Below are 25993 nucleotides of genomic sequence, written 5' to 3'. Positions count from 1 at the left end.
ACATATTTACCATGTATACGGTTAGTTCACATCTTTACCATGTATAGGGTTAGTTCACATCTTTACCACGTATAGGGTTAGTTCACATTTTTACCATGTGTAGGGTTAGTTTACATCTTTACCATGTGTAGGGTTAGTTCACATCTTTACCAAGTATAGCGTTAGTTCACATCTATACCATGTGTAGGGTTAGTTCATATCTTTACCATGTGTAAGGTTAGTTCACATCTTTACCATATATAGGGTTAGTTCACATGTTTACCATATATAGGGTTAGTTTACATCTTTACCATGTAAAGGGATAGTTCACATCTATACCATGTGTTGAGTTAGTTCACATATTCAAATTTGTAAAGGATAAGACTTAAATTATAGTTCAATGTTAATTGTCATTATTCTGCAAACACATGTCTACGATTTCGATATTCATTTAAATACTTACTACTATCAGTGGGCATGCCCCGGTTCTTACTGTTAACTGTTTTTTTTATACAGGTTATATATAAATGTATAATTTGATATTGGATTAATATAATGGTACATAAGTATACTATAAGACGTACCTTGCGTAGCTACAAACCAATCGAATATTCTGTGAGACGCCATGTTGCTTAACCAGTTCACCCGAGTTTCTAAGAATTCCCTGGTACTGCACGATACCAAAAAAAGGCACAGTGACGTCCTCTATGAATAATTGATGCCAGAAAATGAACAATCGGGTAACGATAACTGTTCTACGCGTTAAATTCTAAAACACGCCTTGGCTGATGATGGCATTCTTCATTCAGCGCCTGCACCACAGGTCAAATAGCCCTGACCTACTGTAAAGGCACACTGACAGCTCTCTCTGGACACGGGACGGTGCCTCGCGCACAGAAAGGACGTGCAATGATATCGTTCACAAATGACGTGTTTCCACTGTACCAAGGTGTAGTTGCCCATCAGTTAGGTCCTTTTGTATTTACGGCTTAACGATGTACCATAAACCGACTACTTGGTCCAGACAAACACGTTTATAGGTCGGTAAGTACAGTCCACTCCCTACGAACGACAATAATTCCATGTACAAGCTGTATATCTCGCGGTGTCAATAAACACGGCTTCAATTAAGTATAAATTCATAATGGGTTTTGTTTCCTCTCCGAAATACATTATACGTCTTGCGCACTTGTCGATGATATCCATTTTGTATGTATTGATTGTGAACGTGACAACGTGACCAATTTTGCAAAGAAGAAATTAAAAGTTTCAGATCGATTTTTGGTGATACGAATACAGATGGGCGTTCATGTATAGTTAGTAAGAAGTCAATGACATGTAAGAACCGGGCAAACGGGATAGAATGCACGGTACCTGATACTAATAATACACACCGATACACGTCGTTCTTTATTCTCTATGTCCTTTTGTATACATTACCGATTAGTTACCGTGCATATTCCGTACAAATCAATCAGTCTACTCAATATATCAATCAAAGCCAGACATTTTAAGGATGAATATGGGGCCTTAAAAAAGGCCTCCTCCCAAAGACAATATTTGCTGTTTCCCCAAAATTATGCTTTTTATAAGTGATATTTTCCCAAAATCACAAAGCGCAGGCCCCTGTGGAAAGTAGGTCGAAAAATCAATAAATCAATAAATCAACCAAAACCGTTCTAAAATACGTGTAACACTACATGTACCTAGTGCAAATGTATTAATTGTCAAAGCAGTATTCGTCAATTTGTCTCTTTTCCGTTTTTCTTTTGCAATTTAATCGTCTTAATTTAGCACCGTACGCGTTATATAATTTGTGCTTCTTATGTACAACACTAAGTTAAGTTATATATTTTCCGAATATATATTTTAAATATAAGTGCGCTGTTACAAACATTAACAACAGAATGCCGAAACGTTAACAAAAGCGTAATTAAAAACTAAAATGGATAAAAACGGGCAAAAAATAATCAAAGGAAAGATTTAAACGGAGACACATGAAAAAATACAAGGATAATGAGACGAGGTAATGTAACGTTCTCAAAGTGATAACCGGGGTAGTAACAACGACGCAACGATGCACGCTAATAAGTTTGATAAAGATATCGACCTTTTTATCACGCAAGAATATATTTTTTTACCAAGCAGATTGATATTACGACCATAACATTTGCCTGTAGTTTTTATCAACCTGTATCTCTTGAAACCATTGCATTTTTTTTCGTTTGCAGTCGACATCTCTTACAGGAAAATTATGATATTCGGTTGATAAATCAGGGATGTTACAGCCAAGAAAGGGAAAGTTCACAACCAAGAAAATCGAAATCGTCACCTTTATCGTATTGCTTGGCTGTAAGCTTTTCCTGTTGGTCTTAATGTAAGCAAAGGTAGAGCTTTGGTATCACGTTCACTAGGGTGTATAGGATCGGCGTGGTCAATACTTTTCCTATTATTTCTTGTGGATACATCGGATAGTCAAAATCGAATGACTTGGCACAGTTTTTTTTCCCGATTAGCTCCTCATTAAAGATCTCCCTCGGTATATCAATTTTTGTATTAAGCTTACAGCACATGAAGATGTATAGCTGCCGTCTATTACACTTTGGGTATATGATCAGGTACCTTAAACTTTTGCATTCATTTGTATGCATGTCACGTCTCATTTTTTTTAAAAGAAGTCCTCGCAATTTGTTTCAATTTAACAATTATCCTGGTAAAAAAAAACAACGTAGCATGCTGATGTAAGTATAAGAAGCTAACCTAGCAAGGATGAATCTCGTATTCGACGTCATGTGTCAGCAGGTGCTATCATATCACGTGACATTGTATACTTGTTCTGATATTCAGAGGAAAATGCACTCTCGGGAATCATTCAAGCATACATGCCTATACATAAAACTATACAATTCTGTAGGTGCCTGGACCGTTTTATAGCTCTAGATCAATCGTGTTCATTGATACAGGGTTGTAAAGGTAGACCATCTCACTCGCGAGTTCGACTGTGATTCGTTGATCAGCCATAAAGCTAGGGTGTCATCCTGAGGTCGTTCGTACTCCCACCCAATATACATTGCCTTAGCCGTGCTCGTTCCGCATGGCTAACCTCACACCAAGCTCTTTGTGGGGTGACGCTGCAGAACGGCCGATGTGGACATTCTCACGTATACTAGCCTTAATTACCAATGGCCACGGGAAAGCAAACAAACCTTTCAGGGTGGATATATTTCATGGTAAACACATTTCTTCGATTAATACGAAATTACAAATGTTCGATTATAAGTCCTTAATAGGCATTGCTTGTTTGAAGTATTTTTTATTTCGTTATACGTTTAATCTGCGAGAGTAGACGGACAAAGCTCATACAGAGTTGTCACCGCTATTAATGACCTTGGAGAGGTGTTTCCTTCAGGATAAGGCGCTTTATTCGAGAAATGGTAACTGTTTGTCATTTACATGTATCCGCCTGTTACTGATTTGTAAGAGAACTTTCCCTAATTTTTACTAAAAGGTGACCCAGAAGTATTTTATTCGCTTCGAAACGGAGGTATCACACTAGTGTTCGTTTCAACATGAAGAGGTTACTCTCAAGATTCTCAGTACTTCGTTCATAGGATACCAACTACAAAACCACCTCTGTCAGATTCCCACCAACTACAGATATTGTATTGTGTTCTTAGCAGAGAAACAACCCAAAGTAACCCCTGCTGTACAGTGTATATTGGTGCCCTTTATCTACGTCTGCGTTCAAAATGGAGGTACATGTTTCGCAAAGAGTGCCCTTCGCAATATTTTAGCCATATCGACATTTTACAGTGCCCATAACAGAGAAGCTACTAAAATGATCATCTCGATATTTGCACTTGAGACATTGTTCTTCATTTATAGGATACACACTACAAAATTCCTCTGTATATAGTCTTTCGGGAAGTTTCAAAATATGCAAGTTACTGTTTATGAGCAAGTTTTATGGTCATTATCATCATTTTATTCGTAAATATTCGACGTTTTATACAAATGTATATTTCATTATGCTCACTTTCCTGTTTCTCGTTTGCTTTGAGGACGATACACTACTTGGATTTGAGCTGGATTTACATGGCGGTTGTTGGAGATGAAACAGAGGGCGCTTGCCCTTCCGAATCACATGGTCTTATTATCGACACGTGTACGTTTTCAAGATCTCCATGGAAATCTAGTCTTTGTTAATATTGTGCCCCTCATCACTATAATCAAACTCTTTGCTATATTTACATTTCGATAGACATGAAACTTTGTTCATATCAGCCACCACAAAACGGAATTGTTTCTACAATGGCGTCCTCTAAAGACATTGTTATGTGTTTATATAACAGAGACACTGATAAAGTGATCTTTTCTTAATTGAAGTCGTCAACAAACGTGCTATATTCAGTGACTGGTTTCTCGGAGGAGAGGGATACATCTAGTAGTTTGTTTAATTCCTGTCTCTTCTTATCGAGCTAATTAGATAAATAGGTGGTTGGTTAATTTAACTCAATTATTAAATTCCAAATAAAACGTTCCTTTTGTGATTCCAAGATGTCACTATGTTACAAGTCTGATGACGTCCATGGCATACATACTAACCTTTTTTTAATAGACTAGAATACACCCTCAACTAGACTACACATTTTAGTGACCTTTGACCTGTACATCACGACACAGCTTTTCTGTATCTATAACGTTATCTGTATACGGTACTTGGAGTATCATATCTGTCTGTCAATGACCGGAAAACATTTCCGATACCACTGAGAGTGTCCTTCTTCCCACTTCTAAAGTTGTCGAGTGTAGTGATTTAGAAATCGTCAGCAATTCAGTTATTACCGCGAGACATTTTGTTTGGAATAAAATAACCATGAATAGTTGCTAATTATACTACCTAGTTGTAAAAATGAGTAGCAGCAGCGGTATCTTTGTATAACACGTGCTCACGTAAGTTCATGCGGTATCTCCTTAACTTTAGTTACACGATAAATTGTTTTGCATAGATCACATTTTACTTTAAATATGTAGGTGTACACGTCATTGCTGTTACATACAATCATTGCATTAATTCAAAGTTCTTATACTTCATTTTGAGGATGTTTTTTTTACAATATTCATTTTTAAAGATTACTATCTAATTTTGTTCATATTTCATTCCGTCATTTAATAATAAGGAAATATCTAAGTTCCGATCTTTATGTCTTTTCTTATCTATATATAGTTATATATTTCGTAAGCCTTGTGCTAACGAAAATCGGATTCTATTGAATATTAGTTATATATGTCGAAGTTTGTTTTACCACAAGTGACATTATCAACATTCAAACTGTTGACTATTTCTACCGTTTTTATGACATTTTCCCACATTTTTGATAAACGCCAGCCGCGTGTTTGTGTTCTATCCTTTAAATTATTAAATTATACGTCACTAAACACGAACCTGTACAGGAGTTCTTACTCCTACATAACACTTTAAAATGGCCAGCGTAGTCTTTGGCGAAACTGACATACACGACAGATTGACAACGTAACTGCTTGATTTCTCACTTACCTTAAGATGTGTAAAACAATCCAATAAATCCCAAAATCTTGTCTTAAATTATATCATCAGATTATACATCTGATAAACCGCAGGACCTACCTCTGAACGGCCTCTATCACACAGATATCTCTCTATCACGGCTAAATCTCAGTGCAAAGATATGCTTTCCCCTTGCTTGTCTGTTCACGACTGGTGACGTTTCTACGAACAGCGGTCCAAATTACATTACATTTCTTTTTTTAGCACTAAGATCTTAACAGGCCAACCGAACGAGGATACAATGCCGTGATTTGAGGTTTAAATGATACCAAGTAAATATTTGAATGAGACCGACAATAGCGAAACTCCTTAAGTGAGCGATCCAGGGGTAAGATATACGTGTAGGTAAGACATTGCCGAACCATCACCTCCAGCCGACCCACACTGACAAAGGACGAGTCGACATTTATATTTGGCTTTTAATCGAATGCATTGACGCATTTCTCTAATTACTCTTCTCGTATTTAGCAAGCACATTATGTTTGCAATTTAAATGGACGGATTATTGCCTGACGATGTCATAATTTTGTGTAAGTTTACTACACATTAAATCATATGGTTGTGATGTTTGTTATTTATATTTATGTAATGAATATGTTTACAGGTAGTGTAATATAGCATATGCTCAATAGATGTATGACGTACAATGTATTGATATAGGCTGACAATAAATGGTTGTGATGAATAAGCCGACGGGGTCAAATCGTAACATCCTTATAACCCATGTTATTGTGTAGCCTGCATGTTTTTATAAAAAAGACAGAGTACCGAAATGTCAACAACATGGTAATTCAATATCAAAATCGTTAAAACTAGGGAAACACACATCAACAAAGTTAATATTTGAATAAAGACTCTTGAAATAGTTCAAGGAGAATAAGACCATATCTCATAGTAAGATATGATTGTTTCTCTGTTAAATTATAGTATAACACAAATTAAATCGAGTTTTGTATACATCAGCATTGTGATAGAAATCTTTGTCCACTTAACATTTAATATCCAAAATAGATACCTCTATAAATCAAAGAGATCTTATATACTATAGAAAGCTAATATAATCCTAATTAAAGGAGATACCTCTATAACATTGAAACATATGTCTATAACACTTAAAGATATCTCTTTTTGTATAAGAGATAGCTGTATTTCGTTTTGAGATATCTCTATTACGTTTGAAGATATATCACATACTGTTGGTATTAAATATTAAGTTAGCTTGCCATAGGTGACTAAATGCACCCAATGTGCAACTTCCTGGTTAGGAACAGTAAGTAATCTAACAGAGCTGATCTATACATAATAGACATATCAAGGAGAATCTTCTTTTTTTTTTATCTATTACACACACACAAGTGTTATGCCCATACATATCAAAGACTCTTACGTTTAGCAGTTCTTGCTAGGTAAGCGAATTATTCTACTGACATGTCAAAGTCGACCTCCTTTTATAGCGCTAATCCGGGATTTATCGTTCCTGACAGAATGTCGTGTTTAAAAGGACTCGTGTTTTAACAAAGACTTTAGATGTGAGAGTATTATGAAAAGGCTGAACACTATTGAAAACAGACTTTTAGAATCCAGTGACACCTGTTTTTGTTACGTTTCAATATCATTTATTCGAATATATTTTGTTCGATATGTGTCGGTTCTTTACTTACATACACAAAAGCGAATTATGCAGGACGTCAATGGTCAACACTTTAGCAGTCCACGTGACATGGGGCTAACCAACCACACAAAGTTAAAGAAAAGGACAGTGTACGTGGTGACGTTCCAAACATGAACTTGTGTAATGTTTCAGTACATACGATATACGCATACATCAAACAATTCTCTCATGTTCTATGTGCTTTCATGCGTGTTATCTTTGTATAATTTGTCCAATCAACAACAACGTGAAAGGAGATGTTTTAACCAATCAACAACAACGTGAAAGGAGATGGTTTAACCAATCAACAACAACGTGAAAGGAGATGGTTTAACCAATCAAAAACAACGTGAAAGGAGATGGTTTAACCAATCAACAACAACGTGAAAAGAGATGGTTTAACCAATCAACAACAACGTGAAAGGAGATGGTTTAACCAATCAACAACAACGTGAAAGGAGATGGTTTAACCAATCAACAACAACGTGAAAGGAGATGGTTTAACCAATCAACAACAACGTGAAAGGAGATGGTTTAACCAATCAACAACAACGTGAAAGGAGATGGTTTAACCAATCAACAACAACGTGAAAGGAGATGGTTTAACCAATCAACAACAACGTGAAAGGAGATGGTTTAACCAATCAACAACAACGTGAAAGGAGATGGTTTAACCAATCAACAACAACGTGAAAAGAGATGGTTTAACCAATCAACAACAACGTGAAAGGAGATGGTTTAACCAATCAACAACAAACTGAAAAGAGATGGTTTAACCAATCAACAACAACGTGAAAGGAGATGGTTTAACCAATCAACAACAACGTGAAAAGAGATGGTTTAACCAATCAACAACAAACTGAAAAGAGATGGTTTAACCAATCAACAACAACGTGAAAGGAGATGGTTTAATCAATAACTAATAACTTTACAAGATGTTGACCCACACACAATGTAACAACACTCCTATTATCAAAGAGCAAAATGACATCCTACAAATACATATTATGTGTGTCGGATATGACATACAGTATATATATTTGACAGATTAGCTATGGTTGGTTTTAATAAGGGAATTTCAGCATCAATTATAAATTGTAACATCCTAAGGATCTGTGTTAAGGTTATCATTAAACACAAAATATCTATAATCATGTGTTATGTACACAACCTTACGCAAATAGTGCCAACAGCCCTACACCATTGATTGTGAACGAGTCTTATAGAAGTGAATTGGAAACTGTACAGAAATGACAAAGTGTAAACCATACACGTTTAAGTATGTACCAAAGTAATCACTTGTCTTTGAGGAAAGGAAGTTATCATTTCACACTTTGGCCATGCGTGAAATGAGAAAAGACAATACCCATAGCCATCAACAAGATCAAAGGTAGTTGTTAGCCCAGTATCCAGCTTCAATATCACAGGTATTAATTAACCCACAGCAATCAGCAAGAACACAGACAGGTGCTATAACACTACTTAATTATCTCTAGAAATAAACCAGGATATCCTGGCTTCAAACGGCTTGACAGAGTTCAAAGGTCAAACAGAACGTCGATACAGCCCGATACCGTGTTTTGCTGTTATACAAAGAAGTTGGACATGCGTTTAGTCATAGAAACTATTACTGGATCAATCTTGAAAATGTATTTGATCTATTTAACCACTCCCTATAGGATTAAAAATGACGAATGTGTCAATATTAAAAGGAAGACATGTCAGGTAAAACCTACCGCCTCGCTTTGCGGGTGGACGAAAAATTCCTGCGAATGAAATATAGTTCTTAACATCAAACTGGTATCTTACAACCTTAACCATATCAACACACTTAAATACTGCTACCAGATCATGCCACATGCATTGTAAAAGTTCGTTTCTTGTTATGATCAGAAGGTTTCAAAAGGCATATGAAGAGAAGGGTTTAAAAGACCTAAGATTCCGACTATGGCTCGATCTTTTTCTCTAGAGATGATATATTACTATTGACCGTAATATGCAATTAGCGGAATTTCTCTGTCAATGGGCAAACCATGAAGTATTAGTCCCTGGGCAAACCATGAAGTATTAGTCCCTGGGCAAACCATGAAGTATTAGTCCCTGGGCAAACCATGAAGAGTTAGTCCCACGGAAAACCATGAAGTGTTAGTCCCACGGAAAACCATGAAGTATTAGTCCCTGGGCAAACCATGAAGTGTTAGTCCCACGGAAAACCATGAAGTGTTTGTCCCACGGAAAACCATGAAGTGTTAGTCCCACGGAAAACCATTAAGTGTAAGTTCCTGAGCAAATCATGTTATTCCATGTGCAAACCATTAATTACTTGTTCCTTGGTATACCGCTCAAATGATAGTTCCTGATAAACCATGAAGCGATAGTGCCACACATTATGCATTTTTAGTCCCTTGGCAAACCATGAAGTGATAGTGCCATAAATTATGCATTTTTAGTCCCTTGGCAAATCATGACGTGCTAGTCTCTGAGCAATCCATACGGATCACTTTGTTACGGTTACAAATCTATAAACATATATGAATCTAAAGTTATACAAACGTACGCCAATCTGAATAAATACAGCTGTTCATTATCACGTACCGCATGAATAGCCGTAGGTATTTTTTTTTTTATTAACATCTGATTTTAATGAGATTGTACGAACGCTTGCATAAAACGTGAGGTGACATAAATCCTAGACAGATATGTGTATGACCACAGTAAGAAATTGTAATTGTTTGTACAATTCTTGTTAGAGGAATGATAAGGAAAGAAGCCAGATACTTACCCCTTTTCTTGGAGGGGCTCTGTGGTAAAGCTGTGGAGGATATCGGGCAGATTTGTACAGGTGACAGATATATCGAATACCCACTTCTCTGTACCATTAATAAGCCACAGACAATTTATGACTTGTTTCAACACATGTAATGATATCCGGTATGTAACATTGACAGCTACACCCAGGCACTGAGAGGGACGCCGATAAACAATGTGTTTTCAGGCACTGAGTGGGACGCCAATAAACAATGTGTTCTCATTGCATTTTAACAGAAGGAATATTTTCTTAGCAAGGAAGGTGCATCATTTGGTGTTTTGAAATAATTTGCATGATAAAAGATATGAGGAATAATAAGTACTATAATATAATCTTTTTTACATTTAAACCTCTTCGTTTAATTGCTTTTAAAGAGAAAAATGCATGAATTAATATTTATAAATAGATAAATGAATACATAACTACAGTGTGCTTGACTGTTTCATTCATCATATTATATTATGTAATAGTTCCATCCCTATACTAATGTAATACATCAGATTCATTTTTCATACAATGTTATGTATACAACAACCTTAGTATACTGCATCTTGTCGCTATCATTACACAATAGATTGCTATTCAATTCTTTCTCTTTCACAACGGCCATAGACCGTTTCATTCAAAATATGTTTTGAGGACAATTTTCATTTTGTTCATTTCATTGGTAAAGCATTGACGAAAAGAATTTAAGAACGTGTTATTACAGGACAAAGATTAATTAATTACTGTATCTGTAAATAAATGAAAGACAGACTGAATTGTACATTTATCAGTAACTTACCATTTTTGTTGGGAGATCGCGGGAGGTTTGTAGATGAAATCATGCTGGCTCAATACTTTACACTGAGAGTAAAACCAATGTGATAAAACAGGCACTTAAGTATGGTAAAGCATCATCGATATGAGCGTCGATATAAACACGGCCCTTAAGTTCCAATGACTGTTCACTACTCTAGTTGGATCATACGTCCACGGGTAGCTGCCCTAATACTTAGTTCTTAGAGCGCTGGAAACAATAGCTGGTCAGTAGCTGAATGTTGATCGGATCAGGAGTAATAGGATATATACTGGTCAGTAAGACGTCACGAGGTTTACATACCACGAGACATCGATAGGCTGAAAAAAAGTCAATAAGACCACAGAATGTCGATACTGGCATTTCATTGTTTTCACTCGATCACTCGATAGATACCAATACGTTAGTAATTGAAAAGTGGTAGCATTAGTGTTACATCCGGACTGAAGGCGCATGCGCTTTACTAATTATTGATGTGTTGGCATTCTGCAAATTAACAAACAACCGCTGATCCAATACCAACGAATCTACAAGAAAATGCCAATGTTCATTAACAAAGCATTGGCTTTTCTATTTTTCATAGCTTTCGGGCGGGTGATTTGTCCTCGTATTAAAACAGTTAAGGTCATTTGGAGACGGGTGCTTTGGTAGCCACCACCGTAAATAAGAATAGATGAGAATGAAAAGATATAGAGATAACAGGAAGCAGATAGATTGTAGCCTCTTTCAACGTCCTCAAAGCCTGAGGACACAGAAGAAAACCCTCGATTCTGTAGTGGCCTCCACACTAGTCACTTCATACCATAACCTTAATAAGAATGCAGCAGGTTGTCTATTCTTTTCATAAACTGCAGGAGGTTTAAAAGGAATGAAGACGTATTGCAATGGAAATAATCCAACATGTTCACACTTGGGGGAATGAATAATTACCTTGATACTCTGGGTACCAACTTTAATACTTAAGAGGGTCATCGTGTACTATCTGTATAGGCTTGATTTGAAACAGCAATCAAGTCTAGAAATAGGTCATCACGATTTCTTTTTATCAGCCAGTCCCTGAATAGGAAAGAAATGAGGGGATGGATTTGAAATAATGTAGTCAGGTGGCGCGGTGCAATGGATAGCACACTTGCCCTTCACCAAGACGACCCAGAATTGATTCCTTGATTGGACGTGAAAAGGTTTTGGGTGACCTGGCCACCACGTTAAGACCCTTTGCGCACTGATATCCGGGCCAGAAGGAGTGATTGATAAAGTTAATATGACTTGTTTCATAATTGTTATAAAATAAATAAAGTTTATATTATAATTTGAAAAAGGGTCAAACTGTGATATTTTGCTGAAACCGTTGTTCTGCTTTTCATGAAATTAATATGGTAGCTTCAAATATGTGCATTCCATTAAATAATATGCTTTTATGCAATCCACATAGTAAAAGTAGGCTATTTCTGCCAAGTTAAAAATGACTACCTTTTTATTTACATTTTTTCGACGAGCATACATTTTTATTCTTTACATTGTTATCGATTTTATTTGTACCAGTTATGTTCCAGTATGACATGTTGATCAATCAGGCAGAGAAGTAGGTCATATCAGGATACATTCTTTAAAAATCATAACCGTTTTTATGAATATAGATTACGTATCTTTTGAATAATTGAAACAAGCTTAATATTCCATTGACATTCAGAAGATTGAAAGGCATTGCACTTTTAAACTAATGAATATATCATGTATTGCCAAACGATTGGGTATCATCTAAATGAAAGCGTGTGTATATAAAGGGTTAATCAACACTATTTGTACAATAAGTATAGTTAAATAATCTGCACCGTCGTTCTATGGTGTATTTACATTGTTGCTGTTTTGCCAAAGTTCTAAATGATATTAACGTATAACGAAAAAGCAGAAAACGTCTTGTGGCTAGGCTAAATAAAAGCTGGGAGGATGGATATTTGGACTTTCCAAACTGTTATACCGTTAACGATATGATGAATCATACAATTTATGTAACGTTTACTGTGACATTTCGAGCCTGGGCTAACTGCCCAATTACAAATCTGTAGATTTATTTCATTACTAGTTTAATAACTTGGGAAGATTTTATATGTTCCCTGTCAGTGGTGCAAAGAGCGTCGCTACATCAGGGAAAAATACAAAGTCTTTTTGAAGTTGTTTTTTAAATAATGACATCTTTGAAATTGGATTATTTACAAACCATGCAGTGAGAGCTGACGAATAAATTGTTTTTTAAGAAATATTCCCGATAAGATCAACGTTCATTCCATACATGGCAGTGGAATGTATCACCTTCTAGTGGGCACCGGAATGTTACCTTTCCTTCAGGTACTTGTATGTATAAGAAGACTATATACAGGATAACTGTATCAATAAAACAAACATGTTATCTGAGGGATATTTATTTCGTGTTATTTACCGACCAATTGACAATTTAAGTCACTCTGACAGAATAACCTAAGGGACGGAAAATAAACAAGGAGTTTTATAATTCTCTCTCCCTATTGTTGACATTCGGACATTGGGATTGGATGACCCACTACTGTGTGTATACAAACTTTTTTCCGTTACATACATATCTGTATAAGGTATCTCATTGATACCCATACTATTGATTAATTAATACCAACGCTACAGTGCCCGTAGTCGGTTTTCAGTATACATTACAGCAGTAATCGCTCTGACTGATGCCACTGTGTTTGTTAACTATCCTGTTATAGTTTAAACGCTTGTAGGGAGTAGATAATCGTTATCAGATCTCCTCTATTTCACCTCACGTGACGACGAGGAGAGAAATATATCAATAAACACTGTTAATGTAGGCCGATCATCTATTGTCATTTATAATGATTATCATTGTTGTGTTAATCTTTTGTTTGTATTTACATACAGATACTATTGACGATTGTGTCTAAAGGGATGTTACGGGTGTTAACATCTTGTTCATTAATAAAGATTCAGGAAACCTGTTAAGGGATATTTACCATCGAAGAGAGGAACACTATTCAGAATCGAGGCTATTCTAGGGTAATCAATACTTACTTTTATGAAAGCGAGGGCACTGAAGATCAAATAGACCGGGAATTAGAACTTGTTGGAGCCATCACGAAAAACATTCACCATTTCGAAACTAATTTTTGATACTTTGAATTAACCAAAGTCAATGCTAATATAGAATGTACATTTTTGCTGAATTGATATGATTCAACACAAATTACATGGAAACAGGTGTCAATGGTGAACTGATTGATCTACCATCAAGAAATCAGGTGTCAATGGTGAACTGATTGATACATCACCAAGTAAACAGGTGTCAATGGTGAACTGATTGATTTATCACCAAGTAAACAGGTGTCAATACTGACCTGCTAGATCTATCACCAAGTAAACACGTGTCAATGATTGATCTATCACCAAGTAAACAGGTGTCAATACTGAACTGATTGATCTATCACCAAGTAAACAAGTGTCGATGCTGAACTGATTGATCTATCACCAAGTTAACAGGTTTCAATGGTGAACTGATTGATCTATCACCAAGTAAACACGTGTCAATACTGAACTGATTGATCTATCACCAAATAAACAGGTGTCAATACTGAACTGATTGATACATAACCAAGTAAACAAGAGTCAACGCTGAACTGATTGATACATCACCAATTAAACAGGTGTCAATGCTGAACTGATTGATACATCACCAAGTAAACCGGTGTCAATACTGGTCTGATTGATCTATCACCAAGTAAACAGGTGTCAATGGTGAACTGATTGATACATCACCAAGTAAACAAGTGTCGATGCTGAACTGATTGATCTATCACCAAGTTAACAGGTTTCAATGGTGAACTGATTGATCTATCACAAAGTAAACAGGTGTCAATGCTGAACTGATTGATACATCACCAAGTAAACCGGTGTCAATACTGGTCTGATTGATCTATCACCAAGTAAACACGTGTCAATGATTGATCTATCACCAAGTAAACAGGGGTCAATGGTGAACTGATTGATACATCACCAAGTAAACAGGTGTCAATGCTGAACTGATTGATCTATCACAGAGTAAACAGGTGTCAATGGTGAACTGATTGATCTATCACAAAGTAAACAGGTGTCAATGGCGAACTGATTGATCTATCACAAAGTAAACAGGTGTCAATGGTGAACTGACTGATTTATCACCAAGTAAACAGGTGTCAATTGTGAACTGATTGATCTATCACCAAGTAAACAGGTGTCAATACTGAACTAATTGATCTATCACAAAGTAAACAGGGGTCAATGGCGAACTGATTGATCTATCACAAAGTGAACGGAAACAAGTGTCAACGCTGAACTGATTGATACACAACCAAGTAAACAGGTGTCAATACTGAACTAATTGATCTATCACAAAGTAAACAGGTGTCAACGCTGAACTGATTGATACATAACCAAGTAAGCAGGTGTCAATGGTGAACTGATTGATACATCACCAAGTAAACAGGTGTCAATACTGAACTAATTGATCTATCACAAAGTAAACAGGTGTAAATGGTGAACTGATTGATACATAACCAAGTAAACAAGTGTCGATGCTGAACTGATTGATACATCACCAAGTAAACCGGTGTCAATACTGGTCTGATTGATCTATCACCAAGTAAAGAAGTGTCAATGCTGAACTGATTGATACATCACCAAGTAAACAGGTGTCAATACTGAACTGATTGATCTATCACAAAGTAAACAGGTGTCAATGCTGAACTGATTGATCTATCACCAAGTAAAGAAGTGTCAATGCTGAACTGATTGATACATAACCAAGTAAACAGGTGTCAATGGTGAACTGATTGATACATAACCAAGTAAACAGGTGTCAATACTGAACTGATTGATCTATCACCAAGTAAACAGGTGTCAATACTGAACTGATTGATCTATCACAAAGTAAACAGGTGTCAACGCTGAACTGATTGATACATAACCAAGTAAACAGGTGTCAATGGTGAACTGATTGATACATAACCAAGTAAACAAGTGTCGATGCTGAACTGATTGATCTATCACCAAGTAAACAGGTGTCAATGCTGAACTGATTGATACATAACCAAGTAAACAAGTGTCGATGCTGAACTGATTGATACATCACCAAGTAATCACAAAAAGGTATAGCTAATATTGTAAATAATGTTATTCAATATATGTTTTAAATAATATAACTCATCTTACATTGCCATAAGTGTTACTTAACCGGTGAAGTAAGCAAATTGTCTTTTTCTAACTAGTACACTGTAACCTTAACATTGGAGGTCAATAACATGTTATAGATTTACTACTTTATTCGTTTGATGTCAATATATCGTTGTACTTGAGGACAGTGCTATGAAAATAAAGTTCCTATTTTCGTCGTAGGAGGCAGATTGTATATTTATGGTGGTCGTACCATACTCAGATATGTAAACAGTTATTGATCGATAAAACCTGAGTCTGCATTCGTTGGCAATCTATGTGTATGGTAGTAATATGTTATCAGGGTCGCATTCGTCATTTACTCACATTCACAAACAATGGTTTACCTATCTGATATATGTAAGTATGGTGTACCTGCGTAGGTAAGTATGTTTCACCTGTGTATCTTTTGTTTATAGGTGTGTGTAGGTTTGGTTTGTAATGGTAGGTCAGGTTTACTTATACTGGTAGGTAAGGTTTAACCATGAATGTAGATATGGCTGACATGTATTGGTAGGTAAGGTTTAACCATGAGGGTAGGTATGGTTTACATGTATTGGTAGGTAAGGTTTAACCATGAGGGTAGGCATGGTTTACCTGTATTGGTAGGAAGTGTTTAACAATGAATGTAGATATGGTGTACCTGTATTGGTAGGAAAGGTTTAACCATGAGGGTAGGTATGGTTTACTTGTATTGTTAGGTAAGGTTTAACCATGAGGGTAGCTTGGGTTTACATGTAATGGTACAATGTAGGTCATGTTTACTTATATTGGTAGGTAAGGTATAACGAGGATAGGCATGGTTTAACCTGTATTGGTAGGTAAGGTTTAACCATGAGGGTAGGCATGGTTTACCTGTATTGGTAGGTAAGGTTTAACCATGAGTGTATGTATGGTTTACTTGTATTGGTAGGTAAGGTTTAACCATGAGGGTAGGTCAGGTGCACCTGTATTGGTAGGTAAGGTTCAACCATGTGGATAGGCATGGTTTACCTGTATTGGTAAGTAAAAATTACAATGAATGTAGAAATGGTTTACCTGTATCGGTAGGTAAGGTTTAACCATGAGTATATGTGTGGTTTACTTGTATTGGTAGGTAAGGTTTAACCATAAGGGTAGGTATAATTTGCCTGTATTGGTAGGTAAGGTTTAACCACGAGGGTAGGTCAGGTGCACCTGTATTGGTAGGTAAGGTTCAACCATGTGGATAGGCATGGTTTACCTGTATTGGTAGGTAAAGTTTACAAATGAATGTAGATATGGTTTACCTGTATTGGTAGGTGAGGTTCAACCATGATGATAGGCATGGTTTACCTGTATTGGTAGGCAAAGTTTAACACTGAATTAAGATATGTTTTACCTGTATTGGTAGGTAAGGTTTAGCAATGAATGTAGTTATGGTTTACCTGTAATGGTAGGTAAGGTTTAATCATGAGGTTAGGTTAGGTGTACCTGTATTGGTAGGTTAGGTTTAACCATTAGGGTAGGCATGGTTTACCTGTATTGGTAAGTAAAAATTACAATGAATGTAGAAATGGTTTACCTGTATCGGTAGATAAGGTTTAACCATGAGGGTAGGCATGGTTTACCTGTATTGGTAGGTAAAGTTTACAAATGAATGTAGACATGGTGTACCTGTATTGGTAGGTGAGGTTCAACCATGAGAATAGGCATGGTTTACCTGTATTGGTAGGCAAAGTTTAACACTGAATTAAGATATGGTTTACCTGTATTGGTAGGTAAGGTTTAGCAACGAATGTAGATATGTTTTACCTGTATTGGTAGGTAAGGTTTAACCATGAGGGTAGTTATGGTTTACCTGTAATGGTAGGTAAGGTTTAATCATGAGGTTAGGTTAGGTGTACCTGTATTGGTAGGTTAGGTTTAACCATTAGGGTAGGCATGGTTTATCTATGTTGGTAGGTGAGGTTTAACCATGAGGGTAGGTTAGGTGTTCCTGTATTGGTAGGTTAGGTTTAACCATGAAGGTAGGCATGGTTTATCTGTATTAATAGGTAAGGTTTAACCATTAGGGTAGATATGGTGTACCTGTATTGGAAGGTAAGGTTTAACCATGAGGGTAGGTATGGTTTACCTGTATTGGTAGGTAAGGTTTAACGATGACGGTAGGTATGGTTTACCTGTATTGGTCGGTAAGGTTCAACCATGAGGATAGGTATGGTTTACCTGTATTGGTAGGTAAAGTTTAAAACTGAATGTAGATGTGGTTTGCCGGTATTGGTTGGTAAGGTTTAACCATGAGGGTAGGCATGGTTTACATGTGTTTGTAGGTAAGGTTCAACCATGAGGGTAGGTATGGTTTACATGTATTGGTAGGTAAGGTTCAACCATGAATGTAGATATGGTTTACCTGTATTGGTAGGTAAGGTTTAACAATGAGGGTAGGCATGGTTTACCTGTGTTTGTAGGAAAGGTTCAACCATGAGTGTAGATATGGTTTACATGTATTGGTAGGTAAGGTTTAACCATGAGGATAGGTATGGTTTACCTGTATTGGTAGGTAAGGTTCAACCATGAGTGTAGATATGGTTTACATGTATTGGTAGGTAAGGTTCAACCATGAATGTAGATATGGTTTACCGGTATTGGTTGGTAAGGTTTAACCATGAGGGTAGGCATGGTTTACCTAAGGTTTAACCATGAGGGTAGGCATGGTTTACCTAAGGTTTAACCATGAGGGTAGGCATGGTTTACCTGTATTGGTAGGTAAGGTTTAACCATGAGGGTAGGTATGGTTTACATGTACGATGACCAGTAGGAAATGTATGATTTAACCATTTTGGTAATGATTTAAATATACCAATAGCAGTTATATATATTTAGTTTTAATAATGTTTATTTTCAGAGTTGATATTTGTATTGAGAGAGGATTCAAACATAATTCCTTTAGCGTATTGAGTACTAAACTTCAGGGAGCCTGAAGTTGGTTCCTAAGCCTTCGGGACTGTTTGATTTCGGTCAAAACTATCCCTGATAAAGAGATGTATGGTCGTAAGTAGACCAGTTCTTATATAGAATGCAGTAGAGTGTTATCCTAATGTCCTGGGGTGAAATATTGGATGTTCTGTTTTGAGATACGACAAAGACATATTGTTTTGGGAAACGATTTATCTATTATTGATATCGTCATTGCCAACAACGCTGCTTCATCTGTTTCTCATAACAAAGAGGAGGTTGATAGGCGGGTTTCGATTTCTTCACTGTACATTGAAGTATATTGGTATACAGTCTGAGAAACACGTACACGATCTTACGATCATGTCTAGTGGTATACAGTCTGAGAAACACATACACGATCTTACGATCAAGTTTAGTGATATACAATCTGAGAAAGACGTACAAGATATTAAGATCAAGTCTAGTGGTATACAATTCTGAGAAACACATACAAGATCTTACGATCAAGTCTAGTGGTAAACAGTCTGAGAAACACGTACACGATCTTACGATCAAGTCTAATGGTATACAGTCTGAGAAACACGTACAAGATCTTACGATCAAGTCTAGTGGTATACAGTCTGAGAAACACGTACAAGATCTTACGATCAAGTCTAGTGGTATACAGTCTGAGAAACACGTACAAGATCTTACGATCAAGTCTAGTGGTATACAGTCTGAGAAACACGTACAAGATCTTACGATCAAGTCTAGTGGTATACAGTCTGAGAAACACGTACAAGATCTTACGATCAAGTCTAGTGGTATACAGTCTGAGAAACACGTACAAGATCTTACGATCAAGTCTAGTGGTATACAATCTGAGAAACACGTACAAGATCTTACGATCAAGTCTAGTGGTATACAGTCTGAGAAACACGTACAAGATCTAACGATCAAGTCTAGTGGTATACAGTCTGAGAAACACGTACAAGATCTTACGATCAAGTCTAGTGGTATACAGTCTGAGAAACACGTACAAGATCTTACGATCAAGTCTAGTGGTATACAGTCTGAGAAACACGTACAAGATCTTACGATCAAGTCTAGTGGTATACAGTCTGAGAAACACGTACAAGATCTTACGATCAAGTCTAGTGGTATACAGTCTGAGAAACACGTACAAGATCTTACGATCAAGTCTAGTGGTATACAGTCTGAGAAACACGTACAAGATCTTACGATCAAGTCTAGTGGTATACAGTCTGAGAAACACGTACAAGATCTTACGATCAAGTCTAGTGGTATACAATCTGAGAAAGACGTACAAGATCTTACGATCAAGTCTAGTGGTATACTGTCTGAGAAACACGTACAAGATCTTACGATCAAGTCTAGTGGTATATAGTCTGAGAAAGACGTACAAGATCTAACGATCAAGTCTAGTGGTAAACAGTCTGAGAAACACGTACAAGATCTTACGATCAAGACTATTACACGGTAGTAATATGTTGTTTATTTTTCAGTTTGTTCGAAAATGGTTCAATTTCTTCACAATTCATCGAAGATACCTAATAGTTGTCCATTCAATACAATCTACATAAGTTGATGGCTGACTACAAAAAAAATCCACGAGTATTCTAGTAAAGTATTCTACCGGAGGAAATATTTGCTTAATTATATTATTCATCAGGAAACAGTTTATATTTATTATAACATAGCTTGACAGATAACCGAGTTTATCAAACAAAGTCTGAAAAAAACAGGGGCATGACCACGCGAGTACATGGCTCAAACAGCATGCTTCACACATCCTGGATGTCGCACATGTACAATCAGCGTGATAGCCTAAAGGACATTGCTGATTACAGACCAGAATCAAATTAAGAACCAGATACTCCAGGGGTTACACCCACTTACGCTCTCTGCACCCCTGTCATATGTCATAGCAAAATTGAAGGTTCAGTGTGCACTACCTTGTGGGTGAGACGAGGAGAAGTTTGATACTTTGATGTACATCAAAAGCTTGACTGTATTAAAATTCGGGTGTCGCTCCTCTGTAATCTTCAAAAGACATGCATCAGCCTTAGCAATTGGTCTGGGTTTTGTTTTACCCGAGACCAATCAAAAAGGCAGTCGCGTGCCTTCGATTTTGCTATGACATATCCCATGGTATATTACTGTTCTTTATTTGCTGAGGTTTCACAACTTATGGCACTTACAGATAAGACAAAGACACTCACAAGGACACACTCACACAGACTCGCACGCATCATCATTATCATCATCATTGTTTTTTTGTTTTTTGTTTATACTCGCATTTACATACACACGCCAGAACTATTTTCATCCTGATTCACCCAGACAAGACATATCAATATAATGGTATATTATATAATTTGTATTCAATAAACTGATATACAGCATGTATCTTAACATGACCTGTTCTAGTGTTGACCTTTTAATAAATCTGCTCTACCTTTAAACGCTAGTGATAAATACTTTCCTTAATTATTAAGTTTTTTTGTGTTTTCGATTTTGAGTAATTGAACGAATTTAAACATACTAGGCCTTCTGAAATAATATTGCTTTATGAATTTAGACCGGAGGTCTGAATAGCGATTACATTTGATTATAAAATGAAAGGGGTGCAGGGCTATATATATTACACGTGCTATGGGCGACAACTCTTGAGTATTGCCTGACAACAACCAAGGATGGCAAAACGGTAATTTGAGTGTCTGTAATTAAATGGATTTTTAATAAAACAAATTCGTTGCATATGTTTGAAACAAGTAAAATTGACCCACATGATGTAGGTGTGACTATATCAGCGATTATGAATCGGTGTTATGAGTCACAAACATTTGTTTGAATGGAAAACATAATTCTGTGACAATCCAAGAAAAAAAAAGGAAATAGGATACTTTCCCGGGTAAAAATGATATTGGTTTTCTCCGCTCAGCAGAGCATGACACAACTCAGTAATGCCTTTTCAGAAAAAAATGGTCGTCCCCTCTCTCCGTTTTTTATTTAAATTCTACAGCAAATTTGAACAGGGAATGAAATGATAAAAAAGGCTTGGTGGTGACAACTGTCCAATTTTCAGACATCAAATGGCGTTTCCCTATAATAGTCGTTCTAGCCAAACAAAGATGTAACTGTTAGACCAATGGGATTTAGAACGAGTTGGGCGTCATAAGATAACCCTTATAAGGGGAGTTTTTATTATCTTTGCATAGCTACGATAGTGTAGGTTTCATATAACCAATAAGTAGTTCAGTAAATAAAACCTCCATCTCAGCACTACTTGTAGGATGACCATTTTTTCTGTGAACCTTTTCGGATTATCCGATTGTTAAACTCAAAATGACATATGTTTTGTCTACTTAATTATTCCATGCCGAGTTATTTCACGTTCTTGCCGTTTCCTCCTATTTTAAAAATGTGTTATTCTTTTCATAAAATATCTGGTGTTGCTTATATCTGATAATTAAAATGACATATTCAAAATATGACATGTACTTAATAGAACGAAAATTTCAGTGATTTGAAGTGAAATTGAAACAAGACAGTATTGATTGTCGCAGCTGAGTTAGCTCAAAAGTATTTAGCGACAGATGACGTACTATATCAGGGTAACTATTTCGTTTGCGTTGAAACCTGTTAGAGTTATCTCGCTTTAGTACTTTGGACTGCAAAAGTTCAGTCAAATTCGTCAAAGAAGGAACGTGAGCCATTTTATCAGGGGAAGGGGAATTGGGTTTGAATTAGTGTATTTTTGATTTGATATGAGAGTTTGTGATTTTTTACCATGCATGTTTATAACATGAGATATCCAGACAATGCACTCATTATTATAAACAGATATTGTGGGAATGAAAAGGGAACTTATGGCGACTTGTAGACTGAATTCGGGGAGCAGGGATGTCTTGTATGTATTTCCCTGTGTAAGTAAGGTATAAAGGACTGCCTGCACACAAACTACTGAATGAACATCCTATTGGCTGTGGGTGATGAGGGAGGACAGTACACAATCAAATCTACTACAAGGGGAGACCACCCCTGTACGCGATCTTCTCTCTTAAGAAACCGCCGTTTTCATATTTCCATTCAAGCAGTTAACTTTATATTAATACTAAATTAAGAGACCATCTCTCTGAAGAGACCCCCTTTTCCGCCGTCTGACTGATCACCACTGTGGACCCCACTATAGTTTTTCCGAAATAAGAATTGAAGCACAGGATAAAAAATGGACTCGGTTGTTCAAAGACACTGACGATTACACAATGCCCAATGCAGCATTTATAGAAACTTAACTAAGAAATAAAACTATATAGATGAGCTGCATAAGTCAAAATGATTTATGTGTACAAAGACTTGCCACAACGGTTATGATCAAGTTACAAGATGTAAGGCCCACTCGTTGTCACAGTAACATAGGTCGTTTTACTTTAATAGATACATAATAAGGTACGTAGACAGATTTGTCAAGAAAAAGATTGTCTTTGAAACTGTACTACAATTAAATATCAGGATACCGTCTGTTTCTTGTGTGATAACATACATAGAACATATTTGGTATAGTCTTTGTTTGTATACGAAGGATTGTCGGATTGGTATGGTGTCCAGAAAGATACCCAATATTGTACATTCATGACTACGGACAGTTCATGTAGTAACACAAGATATTCCTGTTCTTTATGTAGAAAAATGACGAAGGAAGCCCAATGATGGTGTCATGTATTTGTGACCAGTCAGATACCCGTCAGATAGTCAAGTATCCGTACTTTTAGCACACCAAAGCCGATTGTGTTTCGAATAGACATACGAACAGAACTGAGTGAAAAGCGAAGGAAAGAGAGGAAAAACGAAATGTCTGACTATCGCCTTCAATTTGTGAACCTGTATATTTCGTGTGAAATTTCATTAGAACAGAGCTGCATTGGAGGAAAACCATATGTTGCTAACGGTGTCTATATATATACGTGTGTGTGTGTTATTTTCTCCTCAATGTTTAGTCTTAAACAGTGAATCAAACGGGTAAGATATACGTCTTTCTGCTCTGATTTCCCAAGGGTACACAGATGATTATGTCGTGATTTCGACAGTGTAACCAACTCATCTATTTCACAATGTTTTATTGAACGCAATGCAATCTCAATAACAGATTTTTTTCAAGCAGCCTCTATACTCTTGTTTCATGCTCAATTGGTATTTTGCTTGTTTCCTTTTTTTGCACTTGTTTTTGTATTTTGTTTTGCTCAAATTGTTTTCGATTTTTCTCTCTCTTTTTTCCTCTCTGATTGAATCATCTTTTTATTTAATGATGTGGAGACACTGCAATGACAGTAGAATCGGTGATAACATTGTCGTAGCTACAGACATGATAACACTGTCGTACATTGTAGCTACAGACGTGATTACACTGTCGTAGCTACAGACGTGATTGCACTGTCGTAGCTACAGACGTGATTACACTGTCGTAACTACAGACGTGATTACACTGTCGTAACTACAGACGTGATTACACTGTCGTACATTGTAGCTACAGACGTGATTACACTGTCGTACATTGTAGCTACAGACGTGATTACATTGTCGTAGCTACAGACGTGATTACACTGTCGTAGCTACAGACGTGATTACACTGTCGTAACTATAGACGTGATTACACTGTCGTAACTACAGACGTGATTACACTGCTGCATCTACAGACGTGATTACACTGTCGTAACTACAGACGTGATTACCCTATCGTAGCTACAGACGTGATTACACTGCTGTAACTACATACGTGATGACACTGCTGCAACTACAGACGTGATAACACTGTCGTAACTACAGACGTGATTACACTGCCGTAACTACAGACGTATTTACATTGTCGTAACTACAGACGTGATGACACTGTCGTAACTACAGACGTAATGACAATGCTGTAACTACAGACGTGATGACAATGATGTAACCACATGTGTGACTACATTACTGTAACTACTGACGTGATGGCAATGCTGTAACTACAGACGTGATTACACTGTCGTAACTACAGACGTGATTACACTATCGTAGCTACATACGTGATTACACTGCTGTAACTACGGACGTGATGACAATGCTGTACCTATAGACGTGATGACAATGAGGTAACCACAGATGTGACTACACTACTGTAACTACTGACGTGATGGCAATGCTGTAACTACAGACGTGATTACATTGTCGTAGCTACAGACGTGATTACATTGTCGTAGCTTCAGCTTCAGACGTGATAACACTGTCGTAGCAACAGACGTGATTACATTGTCGTAGCTACAGACGTGATTACACTGCTGCAACTACAGACGTGATGACAATGCTGTAACTACAGACGTGATGACAATGCTGTAGCTACAGGTGTGACTACACTACTGTAACTACAGACGTGATGGCAATGCTGTAACTAAATGTGTACAGACGTGATTACATTGTCGTAGCTACAGACGTGATTACACTTTCGTAGCTACAGACGTGATAATATTGTCGTAGTTACAGACGTGATTACATTGTCGTAGCTACAGACGTGATTACACTGCTGCAACTACAGACGTGATGACAATGCTGTAACTACAGACGTGATGACAATGCTGTAGCTACAGGTGTGACTACACTACTGTAACTACAGACGTGATGGCAATGCTGTAACTAAATGTGTACAGACGTGATTACATTGTCGTAGCTACAGACGTGATTACACTTTCGTAGCTACAGACGTGATAATATTGTCGTAGTTACAGACGTGATTACATTGTCGTAGCTACAGACGTGATTACACTGCTGTAACTACAGACGTGATGACATTGTCGTAGCTACAGACGTGATTACACTGTCGTAACTACAGACGTGATTACACTGTCGTAACTACAGACGTGATTACACTGTCGTAACTACAGACGTGATTACACTGTCGTAACTACAGACGTGATTACACTGTCGTAACTACAGACGTGATTACACTGTCGTAACTACAGACGTGATTACACTGTCGTAACTACA

General features: G+C 36.9%; 1 protein-coding gene across 6 annotated transcripts in view; it reads right to left on the bottom strand.

Moving 5' to 3' along the window:
* The window catches only part of LOC110449672 (transmembrane channel-like protein 7), a 63231-nt gene that overhangs the window by 34116 nt on the left and 3122 nt on the right, over positions 1 to 25993 (bottom strand). Inside the window, exon 1 of one of the 6 annotated variants that reach the window (XM_021496678.1) lies at positions 10811 to 10884. The exons of 1 other annotated variant lie outside the window; for it this stretch is intronic. In XM_021496678.1, coding sequence (XP_021352353.1) covers positions 10811 to 10853 — 43 coding nt within the window. In that variant the 5' untranslated portion in view covers positions 10854 to 10884. 4 more of the 6 variants (XM_021496681.1, XM_021496682.1, XM_021496679.1 and 1 more) reach the window with 4 other exon arrangements.

The sequence above is a fragment of the Mizuhopecten yessoensis genome, unplaced genomic scaffold (assembly GCF_002113885.1).
Source record: "Mizuhopecten yessoensis strain PY_sf001 unplaced genomic scaffold, ASM211388v2 scaffold4775, whole genome shotgun sequence".
Classification (NCBI taxonomy): domain Eukaryota; kingdom Metazoa; phylum Mollusca; class Bivalvia; order Pectinida; family Pectinidae; genus Mizuhopecten; species Mizuhopecten yessoensis.
The sequence above is the reverse complement of the archived record's forward strand: the minus strand, read 5'-3'. Positions and strand labels throughout refer to the sequence as shown.